This window comes from Etheostoma spectabile, chromosome 9, assembly GCF_008692095.1.
Source record: "Etheostoma spectabile isolate EspeVRDwgs_2016 chromosome 9, UIUC_Espe_1.0, whole genome shotgun sequence".
Lineage (NCBI taxonomy): Eukaryota > Metazoa > Chordata > Actinopteri > Perciformes > Percidae > Etheostoma > Etheostoma spectabile.
In genome coordinates this window covers 13,678,480-13,693,274 of record NC_045741.1, presented here as the reverse complement: position 1 = coordinate 13,693,274, position 14,795 = coordinate 13,678,480, and the positions used below count along the sequence as shown (strand labels likewise).

At 39.2% G+C, this 14,795-nt stretch overlaps 1 protein-coding gene across 2 annotated transcripts in view; it reads right to left on the bottom strand.

The window, feature by feature from the left end:
- The window catches only part of hmcn1 (hemicentin 1), an 83,702-nt gene that overhangs the window by 65,164 nt on the left and 3,743 nt on the right, over positions 1 to 14,795 (bottom strand). For both annotated transcript variants that reach the window (XM_032524875.1, XM_032524874.1), the window contains exons 2-3: positions 2,354 to 2,424; positions 104 to 262 (exon numbers count right to left, since the gene is read on the bottom strand). In XM_032524875.1, coding sequence (XP_032380766.1) covers positions 104 to 262; positions 2,354 to 2,424 — 230 coding nt within the window. The remainder of the gene's footprint in view (positions 1 to 103; positions 263 to 2,353; positions 2,425 to 14,795) is intronic.

Here is a 14,795-nt window from a genome sequence, read left to right as displayed (position 1 = left end):
CACACACACACACACACACACATATATAATTACATTGATATAATAATTTACCTGTATGTTAAACCTGTATACAATATTCTATTGTTTGCAGTAATATCCAAACCTGTGACTGTTTCTGCTGAATAAGCTGCAGGACTTCATGAGTCAACTTGTAATCTTTGGAACGGGCATCTGTGAAGACATAAATAAAGGATCCCGGCAAGGAGATCTCCAAGGCAATCTTAATGGCGCCAATGCTCATCTCTGGACAGTCCCCACCTCCCTGAGAAAGAGCAGGATATCATCAGCAAATGGTGTGTATGTACATATATATGTGTGAGTTTGTGATCAACCAACACAGCTCTCTGATTTGTTTGGTCATTTTTAGTTAGTATGCAGTCTAAGGTAATACATGGCCATTTCATTAGGTATACCTGTACAATGTCAACATAAACTGAACATTAAAGGCATTATTTAAGTCAGGTGTTCTCATGAACGCCTGACTTAAACTACGAAAAGTAAAGCACAAGGATTTGTATGTATTTAACGTATTTGTTGCTCTATGCACCACATTGACTACTGCTGAATAAAACACTGAGTTTTCAAGCCGGGGAGCGGAGTTCACTTACCAGGGACAACAAAAGACTTTCTTTTGGAGTGTTTCAATCCAAACCAAAATCTTTTTTCTAAATTGAACTAGTCGTTTTGGTGCCTTAACTTCATTTTCAGCGTTCACTTTTTGTCAGTTGAACTTAACTGCCACAGCCCCTGAAAGGACCGTCATCTCGCGGTGCCCTGTAGCCAGCTTCTCGTAACCTTTTGTCGGCTAAACTCAACTAGCAACGGCTGCTGATACAGGCGACAGCTCAAGGAGCTCAGTAGCCGGCATCGCATGACCATCATATGTGTTGATGTGCATACATATCGTATGAACCCGTTCATTAGAATGTGATGTTCAAGTAGATTTTATGGCAGTACATTTGTATTGGATTGGACAGATATACATCAAAAAGTGGTTAATGAGTGTATGTAGTATATAATTATCAATGCAGTGCTTTGATAACATGGATGGAGCCCACACACATACATAGAACAATTCTCTTGCAAACTTACAAAACTCGGTAATGGTTGTTCACTTTTCTCTTCAAGTTTCAGTTTTTAAAAAAAAATTGCATTTGAGTGAATGCTTTGTATTTTAGCAGCATCTGTGAAAGTCTTGACTTTCAAGGCCAGACTTTCCAATCAGCAATACATAAATAGCACCAATATTATATCTTGAAAAAAATATCTAGTGGTAGAAAGATCACATCCATGAACTGTGTAGCTTTTAAAAAAGGACAAAAGGTTGCAAAAACAAAAAAAATTAACCATAAAAGCAACACGCCATAGTTTAAAAAAATGGTGATGTACCTTTGAATGTGAATGTGAAACAGGAATCATCTGTGTCTCCAGAACACCAACATCTCCCCACTGGACAAAAATGCACTCCCCCATACCCCCATTGCCCCCAACATTAAGCCTGATAAACCCTCTGTGCACTTTTGTTCTTGCAGCTTAAAAAGATGAAGTGTTGCCTAACATCTTCACCCATAATTACAATTCATGGCAGGAGAATTTACATTTAAAAAAAAAAGTCAATTCCAAAGAGTATCTTTTCTGTACATTCTGGCCAAAACCTCTGAAGAGGTGAGGGGAGGAAAAACAGACTCAGGAATGAAGCGACAAGTGAGAGGAAACTGGATCTCTTCCATTCTACACACAACATGCTTGCACACCAGATCAACTGTAGCATATGCCAAAGATGCACAGACACTTGCCAAAAATATTTTTCTTCAAAGGACAGACCTCTGAATGTTGCTTATCTCTGCCCTTGTCTGTCTCTGTCTATCATTCTGTAACATAAGGAGTACCAGCTTTGCAGTTTTTCTGCTTTGCTAAAGAACAGGCTTTGTGCACAGCTTCTTGTCTCTCTATTTAGATGTCTAGCCACTGTATATTTATGTTTATACATTTGTTTGTAATGGTGCAGGAAGTCAAATAAACATGGGATGAATACAGTAATGCCATGAATGTTAGAACCACTAGCTACATTGTATGAAAGATGAAACCCCACAAAAACAGGTAACAGTAATGGCATGTCTCTTCTAAAAGTAAAGAAAAATAAACCATTGTTTAAAACTTCTTTCATCATCCAATTTAGACTACCTATCAGACTTGGTCATACCGCAATCAGCTAACAAATGTTCCCACCCAGACGTCTGGTATGACCACAATCTGCCACTTTTATCAAGGCTAGATGACATTATGCTAATGATATAGAATAAAGACTACTGCTGCTGTTTCCTAGGTTTGATGGATGTGATTTTAAACCCACCTGAACGTACAGCTCCCTTAGCTCATACTGGAACTTCTTGGGGTCTGTTGTAATTGTTATGGGTCCAATCTCTGCAAAGAAACAACAGAAAGAGGTTCTGTGATTAATAGGGCCACAGTCTGAAGAATCATTTGTTTCCTTAATTCTTATCCATAGCCAAGTATTGCTTTTGGCAGATTGGCATATCCAGATTAAAATGTCACTATATGAATTGCAGTGAGGAAAAAGTTCAGGAAATCCAATAGAGAGGAGGGAGAGGAGGAAATGTGTGGAAGATACTTGACATACAGATTGATGGATAATAAAGAAAAAAAAAACATAAAAGGAATGAAAATGAAGGTTAGAATTATAGTCTTAAAATGTTTCTCAAGACAGATATAATGATGATAAAAATTTTAAGTTGTACTGATAAGATGGGAGCTCTGAAAATACTTCCAATTAATTCTGTCACTGATGCGCAAAAGCGGTTTCATTTGCATGCCATAAACCAGAATTTAATCTAGATATAGTGGAAATCAGTCAGGCTAAGTGATTAACTGACTAATCATTACAATCCTCCCTGCCATTACTTGGGCCCCATATTGCGCAACGCAAAGCCCAACACAAGTGTCTTGATATTTTAAGATTGAAGCAGTTGTTAATTTCCCATCCCACGCCTATGTGTTTTATATATCAAATGTACCTGCGCCCATCTTTGAGCCCATGGGCGTGCTGGTCTTACAGAGAAGTGTGTTCAGGTGTATTTTTGGTGTATTGCTATATTGCGGCAGCAGAAAGTGATTGCGCCATTGACCAACAAAAGCCTGGTCTAAAGTCAACAGCGCAGCATTTCATTACAAATGAGCCTGGCTTTTAAAGGGAATGGGAGATGATACTCTCATTGGTTTATTGCAAGTTAAGGCCAAAACATGTATGAATTAATGAAGACACTAAGTACAACCTTTTCGAACCATGCGCCCGGTGCACTGACCCTTTTTTCCGCCATCAAACTAGCAAAAGTGGATTTAGACATGCCCCAAACACACCTGCGCTATTCACGGCTTCACGCCATGCACTTAGATTGTTAAAATAGGGCCCTATATAATGTTACTGGCTCTTCTTTGGTTGCAGACAATATACTTTATAATGTAGTTATTGTAATGTTCCTGTGTCAATGCCTACTTAGGATTTGGCTGAAGTTGGACCAAGTTTTTAACTGTACCATGAAAGTCAAGCACCACCTATGCCAGTGTTGGTAGTCACTGCTTCTTCTCATCTTACTTTGTTCTATCCGTTAATGAGCTGCTAAGCCCCTTCTTGAGTCAAAACTGTGTGACTTCAGCCCCTGCAGCTGTGCTGTGGAATGAGCCTGATGAGGGACTGCAAAAAGCGCACACACACCCACACACACACACTGCAGTTGGTCACATGCAAGTATATTGTAAAACAAGGTTTCCCTTGTTGAAGAGAGGACGAGGATCCCTGACTTTTGAAAAAGGTTACTGTTTCAACTGTTTTACAACAGTCTCATACTTTGTCTAAAAGTCAGGGCCCACATTTAGTGCAGTGACAAGACTTCTCAAACATAATTATCATCTAGGACTTTATATTCTCTTTCTGTCTCAAGTGATTTTGTAATGTAAAGAAAAATTAGGTTTTTGAGTCTGACAGAACTTTATACTGCATGCAATGAAGAATCAGAAGCATTTTCTTTTCTTTTCTTTGCAACCAACATTACCTTACATTTCTTCCAGAAAAGCACTCCACAAGCACTTTCAGTTTCTATAAGATACACAAAGAAGCCTTTTTCCAAATGAACCAGATTTTGGCATGCATGTAAATCCTCAAGGTGGAGCGAAGGAACATTTACAGCGATTAGAGACGCTTTTTAAAACTAACATGGAAATGTGTCTGGCTGCTCTGAACGGAACATGCATCTCAAGCCAAACCTTTCAGAGATGGAAAAGCTGACATCCCGTTCCTTATGGGAAAAGTTCCCATGGCTGTTGTAAGTATTCTTTAGACTAGTTTGGCTACGGTGATCCTAACCACAGCCACTGTCTTTGCACCAGCACTGTGAAAAAATCATAGATAGTACTCATGAGATCTAAACAGCATGAGATGACATAAACCTAACCTGTGCTTTTCGGTGCCAGCCCCAAGGTCTAACACCAAAGAACATCCATGCCTGGAAACTTCCCAGCTCCAGCAGTCCACTAGAACTATTGGGGGTAGTTCCATATTAATTGTGGTTAAGGGAAGGGAAATCATTACATCTTCATTTCCAAAAACACATTCCCCTGCAGGTCTGAAGAGTCGAACCAATTGTTCCTTCTTTGCCCAAAATATCAGAACCTTTTTAGCCAAATGGACAAAACTCAGTGGAACAAAGTAGGGCTGAACGATATTGTGTTTTAGCATCGACATCGTGATGTGTGCATGCGCGATAGTCACATTGCAGGACGTTACGATGTTGACGCTAAAAAATTTTTGCCGCTTGATAGAAAAGTAAACTTACACCGTTGTCCTTTTACATGATTATTACCATCCGACCCTTCCGCTTTCAGACAGGTAGCCATGTGGGGAACGTGTGTATGTGACGTTAGCCCGACGGGGTTTGTTATGGGAAGTGAGGCTCTCCGTGTGTAGATAAGTACCGTAAGCAGCAGCGGCGCTTACACAGTGATGGCCATAGTTTTGATTGGTAGTCATTGAAGCTACAGTAGTCAGTGTTTTATGTTCGCTGCAAATACAAACTAAATCACCTGATTAATGCAACATAATTACGTCTTCCAGCCATTTCCCCCCGCAGAGAGCTGCTACCAGCCAGGTTAAAGCTAATATAGTTAGCCTAAAGAAACCAGCAGAAATCTGCAACCAGCCAGGCTAAAGCTAATATAGTCAGCCTAAAGAACCAAGGGGTCCATCTGTCCCAACTAATGTTTCGGTTTTACTAGGCCTAGGCCTAGAACAAAGTTATTGTCCTCATTTACCACCTGAATATTATAAATAAAAGGACATACTCCCTTAAATGAACACTTAAATCTCAAAGCATTTGAAATCTCAAGGCAGTCCTTTGGCTGCCACACAGAAAATAGTTTTAACACAGAGGACATACTGTAAGTGGCATGAACATGACCAAGTGAATGAACTCAAAAGTATCTAAAGTCTGACAAAGGAATAACAAAAGAGAGAAAATGACCAAAACTAAAACAAATCAAGACAGGTCTGCAACTCATCCTCTTTTTTTATCTATTGTGTAAGTTTTTGACACAAGTGGACTTGAAATAAATGATCAAAACAACCTTGATATTCTTACAGCGCCGTAATGCCGGCTGTAAAATCACGTGCAAACCTAAACATGCACAGAAATTCTAATGGGATGGAACAAACTGGGCAACTGTCCAATGACAAACTCAGTTTCACCTCCGCTGACATTCAGGCTTAAAGTAATTTGCTGGGAATCACTCACGCATTCATTGCAAAGTGAGTTTCTCTTTCCTTACCACCAGCAAGGAATTTCAAGGCCAATGCATTGAAAGTTCACAGCCGTTAATGTCTTCCAACCAAATAAATTCTGAATTTTGGCAGCAATACATACGACAGGGGAGCTTCACAAGCTGCTACAGACAATTGAAAAAATCATTGTACTGACACTACTTCAAAGTTGTGACCATGATATATGATTTGGCCCTTTGGAAAAAAAAATTTTTTGGCAACGTTATGCTCTTGTATGCTCTTCATATATATTTTTTTCATTCATAAAGGCAAAGACTAGGATGTTCCTAATTCACAATTACTCTGCTTTATAAAAACATAATCACAAAGCTCTATAAAACCAGTGCAGTGAATAACAACCGAGGAACCCCTAAACTGAACCTTCTATTCATCAATACCAGCAGCAACACAGTCACAAAAATGTTCTTATTCCTATTTACAGCCACCGGTTCATTGATGGTCCAAGATTCTTATTAAGTGCCCAGTTTATCAAACTAGTTTAATGTTACTGGTATAAGTTCTTTACTTAAATAAAGATCAGGTAAAGGAGCTTCTATGGCTTTTCCCGTCCAAAAATATCCAACAGGTTACACAACACGTAGCTGTTACAGCACTTAACAGCAACAGATGCCATAAACACACACAGCTTTCTGTCATTCTGCTGACTCAGGGTAAAATCTGCCAGAAAAAGAGTGGCTGTCATCCTGACCGCCAGCTATGAAGCATAATTCACTTAATCAGCCCCATGGAGAAAACACATGTGAAACAGCACACGGTGCAATTAGTGTGCCTCAGTGAGGAAAGTGACCAGCACTATATATACTGCATGCAATGAAGGAAAAATGTTTGCAAGCGTATAGGTAGGTAAGGCACGCAAGTCCATTAACACTCTTGATATATAAATGAATGCACAAACACATATGCGGTGGATAAAAGGTAAACAACATAGTGCTCTGTAATTGCCTCAGTATGTGCAGCCATCAGTCTTATTAGAGTGTGCACATATGCTAAATCTCTCTTGGGAATAGGCAACTAAACTAAAAAAAAAGGCACTTAATTGTTAACATTCTTTCTTTTGCAATTGCTGTCCTTTTCTTTCTTTTTTATTATTCACTTTATTATTCATTATTTATATTTGTTAACTTTTTATTCCTTTTTTTGCTTGCCATTTTGAAAGAAATTAAAATGGGATTATATTGGACAGCTTTCCTCAACCACAGTGTTGAAATCGGCTTAAACAATTTTCCCAAACAGGAAATTCCTGCCTTGTGAAAAATTAATTCCTGGTTATTTACCGAGTTCATATGTGTTGCCTATTTAAAATGGGAAAGAACAGTGTGGTTATGATCCCTCTTATAGGATAATAATCTCCATTTATTTAAAATACTGTTGATAATTAATAAAATAGCCACACTTGTAATGGTGCTAGATCAGAAATGTTTTCTTTCACCACGCTGAACTCAACTCAAACACATTTTAATTTTATCCTCCTCTTCTATCAGTATGATGTCTGAAGAAATTCAACAAATAAAGTATTTAAATGTAGCTTAGCAGCAAGTTAATTTAAGGAGCAAGTACTGCTTCCAATGTGGACAGGGTACGATTTACAAATGTTCATTTTCCTGTTAGATCTGTCAGTTATATTCTTTGTATTACATCAAAGACCATAAAAAGATCACATTTTGGCTTGTTGTAAACTGACTGTTTGCAAAATCTCTCCTTTTACGCTTTCCTCTGGATTGGAGGACGCATCTTGGTTATGAGGCTGCAAAATCCATGCTCAATCTCATCATTTTTTTCTGTTTCTTAACTACATTTTCTTTCTGTCCTTTATTACAGTATGTTTCTGTTTCTCACTATTTTCTCCCCTACCCTTGCTCTTTTAAACTGCATCTTTTACCCTGCCTGACTTCACTAGCTGCCATCTAATGACTGAGGTTTAGCTCAGGGCGACAGAGCTGACGATTTCAAACCACCACAAACTTGAATTTGTGATGGAAACTTCTTCCCACAACCAACAGAGTGAGAGAGCAGGACCACCAGGCTGCTAAACTCTGCTAGCTGCAGCGCGGCCTCTCTTATTTCCTTTCGCGCGACACAACTGGATATGTCTCGGGACGATGCGCCACAAATCCACATATCCCTACAAATTAGTTCAAATGATCACACACAGCCTTTCACACATAAACATATAGTGAGACCCAACTGATGAACACACCACACACATGTTTAGGTGAGGCATGTAATCCCACCCAGATGCATGGCCTGATGGGGGAGCGTGTTACTGAGACAGATGACAGCTCTGAACCCTCCACCAGTCATCCATTCCACTTGATAACTGGTGCCAGAGACAGAAAACAGAAGAGGATGCAACCCGAGGGTAAGTCTTAATTAAGTGTGTGTCATGTATCTGTGTGTGTGTGCCGTGTGTGTGTGTGTGTGTGTGTGTGTGTGTAAACCTATGATTGTTATTTGTGGGGATGTGTGTTTCTGTGGTGTAGACATTAATGCAACCAAAGAAACATGGTGACTTTGCAGTAAATGGATTTCTTCTGCCTGTGTGTATATTTTTAAGTGTGTGTTTACTATACTGTGTATACATGTTAAAAGGAATATCAGACAATGCAATGCTAAAGAAAGAAATGCTGCTTTTCATGTTCTGTCTCTGTCTACTTTTCCTCTCCTCTTTCCAAGAAAGAGGAAATAGGGTTTAAGTAATTCTATGAAACGTCTTAGTTAATGTTTTTTAAAGTAAAGTCAACATGATACTGTTCATTTTGTATGTTAAATAATATAAAATGACCTGAACAGGCAATATGTAATGTTAATTGTTGAGACTTTATAAAATAATAACAATGTACCTAAACAGTTTTGGCCTGTGCAAATATGTTATATATATGTCCACCACCCTTTTTGTTTGCCCCTGACAGCAGTACCTTACTCAAAATTATCCGAGGAATTAACTGTTGCGGTTGATCAAAGATTGCAAATTATCTCAATACGGCCATCTGATTGCCATTATTGCCCGGTGATCTTCATCCAAATTTGTGGTGACGTCATTAACTCAAACATAGGCAGTAAAGTTTAGGAATTGAATGATAATTTCAACTTGTTAACTGCATACCATATTTGTAATGCTCCATTTACAGTACATCTGGCTTTGGAAAGGGTGGAGGCAATCATAGTGGGACCAACAAAGATGTCTTTTCTTTGGGAGTCATATAAACATTATCACATGTCGACAGTCAGAGCCTTCTCACTACAACCTCTATATGATTGAATGTGATGTGTGGAATTGCAAATTTAAACATAAAAGAGAGAGTTGAATGTAACCTTGTCTGCACGGTTGGGTGACCGCCTAGACTTTGTGTCTGAATACCAGCAACAAGAGAAGGACGCAAACAAATGTGGAAGGAAGAAGGCAAAAGGAAGTGAATAATGAAGTGAATAATTTATTGATACAAAATTGTATGACAACAACAGAGATGTTGAGAAAGTTTTTTTTTCATGTCAGGACATGTATAAATGGCTGTTACATAAAACTGATATGGTGACTGGGGTAGAGATGAGATGTATTATCTCCTCTACATGCATACATCCCCAATTCAACACTTTATACTCTGTCTTTTCTGACTATAGAAGCTAGTCTGTTAACAATCTGACATCCTAGGTCAGGTATTGTTGGTTATCTTTTGAGTTTATCTCTCTTTGACATCTTTGAATACAACTTTATGTAGCCAATCAAGGTATATTTTGAGATTATTTGAAATTTACACAGTCCTCAATTATTTGCAATAAGCAATGTTTCTATCATCTTCACCTGTGAAAAATGTAAAACTCAAAAACATACAAATCATGGTCATGACTCCTCGTGGTGACACCTTGCTTCGCTAAAACAACATCTTACAAAACCAAACTGCGTACAAGACTGTAACCACCGCTGATGTGTTGTGAAACATTTCCCTTAAACCTAATGCATCACAGCAAATAGTTAAGACAGATGATCATTTTATTGCCTTATCAACATATTAAGGATCAGGAGGGCTGGAGAAGAGGATGAAAAAGACAAAGTTTTGGCTTAGAGAGGCATCAGGTAGTGTTGTCTCTGTAAAGCCTCTAAATGCCTCTGATTGAAACGGCAAAAACTGGCACGGGTAGCAAACACACAGAGAACGCTGTGATGTTTCTACATATGGTCTCCATTGTAGAAATACAGGCAACAAACCCTGAGACTTGGCTGAGGCTGACTCTATGATTCACTCTCAGAAAAAAATGACCTTTACAAGTAAGTGTGGCCCTTTAATTGCATTAACTTGCCTCAAAAATAAGGTAGAAAGCTTTAAAATAAATGGAAACAACCTTAAAACTACAACCACAGAAATGTTAAGCTCATGACCAAGTATTTCATGAGTGATGGTGTAATCCAAAAGAGCTCAAAAGTGACTGGGTGGTGTTTTCTGTTTTGTGTGCCTATTCTTGTTTTACTGAGGAAATTCTAATTGTGCGTGCTGAGCAGATCAGCACTGCCGACCACACACAGATGCACACTCATATGTTTGAGGCCCTGATTTTCAACCAGTGTGCCACAAAAATGCCTTCAGAACTGCCCAGATGTGTTGTGAAAATTTAAAATGAAAGTTATAAATCAATATATGCATCCAAGACAGTTGACCATGAGCCCAGCATGTGCTTGTCATCAGGTTGACACAACAAAACAAGCTCAGGTTTCAGACAGAATTATACTATATTTAAATGGAATGAACAAAGTTAAACGTGTTTTTTGTTATTTGTAAGTGCTTTATGGAGTGCCCAGGAAATTTGTGGAACATAGAAAGTGGGCTATGTAAAAAAAAAAGGTTGGGAAAAACTGTTCTGAGGGGGTCTTCATGCTACATGTCATTCCCCAACACACACCCCTCAGGGGCAGGGGCGGAGGGCACTGACAGCCTGATCTTCAGCCTTGCAGTCTGTAATTCAATAACTTTTCGCCACAATTAAAAACCACACAGGCCTCCATGTCAATCAAAATTCTTAGATGCCTTGTTGTTTTATTTCTACTTCTATCCCATGCTTCTATCATTATGTTCTTTCCTCTAGCGCAGACACATAGACATGTCACTAGTTGTGCAGCCTTTCAGTAAATGATTCAGGTGAAGAGAAATAAGAGGATGTGAAGACCTAAAAAATGATAACAATATACCTGCAAAAAGGCAATTAAACAGAAAGCGTCAGAGTGATTTGGCTCACTGAGCAGACACTGACGAGACTTCTTTCACAGTGACCCACAAACTCATCTAGTACATCCTGTCACTGAAAACGTTCTGCTCACATATGGCTGTGAAGTTATTGTCCTGCGATAAAAAGATCATTCAAGTTTTACAAGGAAGTTATGCCCTCCTTGGTCTATTCCAGTATAGTAAAGCTGGCCCAGTAGACAAAATTGAGTTAACGCAACAATAATGGATTTTTTCAGCAAAAACACTGACATATTATCACCTCATAAAGCGGTGAACGTGTTAGCAAAAATTCAACAGTCATTTGGAGTTGTGTCACTGGCAAACTGACGTGAGTTTAATATTCACATTATTTTTTATCTTTGTTTTGGTCTAGACTAACTGCTGAGCTAAACGCTTCACTGTTCACTTCACAGATAATCCTCCGTCGGTTTGTCACAATGAGCTACTGAATTGATAAATGCAACGAATTTAAATCTGTGCCAAAAAAGGAAAATTAAGTTTGGCCAAGAAATCAAGACACAGGCTGCATCCCTCCTATCCTCCTGTCCTGCATATTCACGATGAACATGTCAAGGTTCATCCAGCACAAATAAATGCATATGTGCGACATAAAACAGAATAATTCAGAAAATATGTCCTCTTTCTGTTTCTATGGGAAGGAGCACATCATTCTAGTATTAATAGTTTGGCAGTAAATGTCATTCTGAACACACCCGTCAAGCTGCTGAAACTTTACATATGTTTCAACTAAAATGTACATAAACGGCTTACACAGTAAAGAAAATGAGGTCATACCATACCAAACTATGGGAATGTTCAACTCTGGCACCAGTTCTCTATGGACGCATATCTAATGTGTTCCAAATGAGTCCTAAAGAGCCCAAAAGTATGATGTAAAACAATTCAATCAAATGAATCTGTGCTAGGAAAAACGCTTTCTTAATAATATTGTCTAGACATCGATCTGTATAATCTAAACTTACTATAAAAACGCTGATTTGCGGAAAGCCCTCATTAAAGGGGCAACAGTAAAAGTGCTGAGGTCTGCTTATTATTATCATGAGTAATAAAGCACTAAAAATGCTGACTGGCAAATACTAAAATACATAATAATGCATGTATGTCTGCATGTCTGCAATGAGAAGCCATAAACTTTCTACATGGATTCCAAGGTAGTGATTTTGAAAGACAAACCAAATAGTGGTTGTAAAGGCATGTACATGGGTTAGTATGGTATTCACAACTTTATTTGAAAATTGAAAATGTTCTCTACCCAATGCACAGCAATGGACAAAACTGCAAGAACAGTATTTAAAATGCGCTCCCCCCCAACGTATGGCAACTAGTGGCAGCTGTTATCGAAATCACCTGACTTGCCTTGGGTGCTCAGCTCTCCCAGCTAAATGGACTTGGAGCGACTGGCTCCTTATGTTGTGGACACATGGTAAGAGTTAGGGATAGGTCAGGTAAACATTTCTGCCCAAGGAAAGGGAAACACGTCTCAGACATGCAGCGAAACAGGCATTTGTGACATATTTAACTGCCTTTAAAAGACTGTTCTTTTTTTTAACTTGTCATCTTAAATAACACTAACAAACCTCTTTCGATGCAGATACATTTTAATTGGGCAAATTATACTCTAAGCTTGACAACTAGACCACAGTGCTTAAGGGGATGTAGGGTTTACAGGGTCTAAATAAAACTCATTCTATCTTTGGTCACAAACAGCAGAAATACAGCATTCAGGTTATAAAGTAATCAACACGGGATGTACCATAAGCTTGCAATCGTCTTGGATGACATCATAATGCATTGCCGTAAAAGTTGAGCCAGGTTTAATGTTTTTGCTAGTGCTCTCAGTGTTGGCACCGATGTTGTGCTAACAGAGTGGCTTCATTCAGATGAATGTGCAAGGCATTCCTAAGGCCTCCATCATGAAATTATTCTTTCACATAATTAACTTCCACAGTCTGGGGAGATGAAAAACATATTTAGTTTTGTTGCACACACTCTTCCCATTCTTCCTTTCTTTCTACTTTAAGCCTTAACTCATTTCTAGCCATGAAGCATAATGTCTTCACCCCTATAGCTACGTGTCATCTAAACTTCCCAAGTCAGTTTTTCCGCTTTTTCACTGCTGCAGCCTGTCCAACATTCACACCTCCATGTTCAGACAGTTACCCGAAAGATGCTGGTTCACAGACAAAAAAACAGGAACAAAAGGTCAAGAGGATATTAATAAGAGCCGAGACAGTGATGTCAAAGAGCCCTTAAGGTCACGACGAGGGCACAGGAACCCTCAGAACTTCAGGATGAGGTTAAGAATTCATCAGAAGTTGGAAAAAAAATGTCAAAGCCTGGAAAGAAACAAACCCAACATGGTTGAGAGTACAAAGTACCACAAACGTTTGACACATGGGTCATTCATGTCAACCACTGCATTCAAAGGTCAGCTACCTGGGACTTTTCTAAGCACCCCGAAATCTCTTAAACTGTCATACATACACATTTGTAAACAGAGAACAGAAATGGCAGTTTAAAGCGTCCCTAGCAACCCTGAGGTATGTGCTGTCTTTCAAGATGAAAGGGAGACAACCTCTGAGCACCGATTACAAAGCTGAATAGAGTTGAAATTATTGTGCTAAGAGCACCACAGGGCACTACAGGAGGTACATATACAGTCCTAAAAATTAAAGGCCATTTTAATATTTCAGGGTAGGTCTATTTGAACATGAAACACACAGACACACTGTAGTCCACCACACTCCTCTCTCCTCCTCTAATTCTCCCAAAACCTCCACCTCTCTCTTATGGCATTCCTGCCTAATAGCATCATTATTGACTCTGTCCAGCTAAACGCAGACTCCTTGTAATCTCACACGGGCGGGTCGGTTCAGACAAAAAACTGCTGCTCTGGAAAGAAGGAAACAAAGGGAAAAGGGGTTGGTGGAAAAGGACGCTGAACACCAACAAAGGGAGCCCTTTGATCATGCAGAGGAGATAGAAGCTATCCCGTCACCTCCTCTCATCACTCCTCTCATGGTCCATTTACTTCTATCTAGCAGGCCATCAACTCAGCGTAACCAATCTACAGAACTCATAGCTGAAACAAATACATAAAACAGCAGCTGTCACTGTCAGTGATTGTTTATCTGTGTTCATATGCATATAGCCGTTAAAGGCATAGTTGGTTATGTTGAAAAGCTAGCAAGATCTGAAAGTAGCATCTCCTCGGGCTCCGTCCAACCCCTCCCCCTGCTCTCGGGGCTCCGACCTACTCACAGATGTGCACGAGCACCACTGGGTCATTGCTTCCGGGCAAAGCTGAAAAAGGACCACAGTTTTACTGCACGTCTCATTCACGGGTAAGTAAACAGATAATATTACCATGCCTAATGTTTAAAACAAACATGACTACCGTTAGCATTGGAGCAACGTGCAGTAGGGCAAGGAGGCATTTCATTGGTTCTTTCCACGAGGCAGTGATTGTTAGGCCTTTTTACAGGATTACAGCAGCTACAGGTGACGGATCTTTTTTGCCTCCTTTTTCAGAGCCAAGTAACAAGTTATTTATTGCTGTCGCAGTGTAAAGACCATTTCAAATAATATATAAAAGTGTATATTGGAAATAGTTACAAACTATGCCTTTAATACAGATTAGGCAAAATTGCGCCTGGACTTGGATATTACTCATACTGTAAACAATGACGGGCGCATGTGAGAGGAAG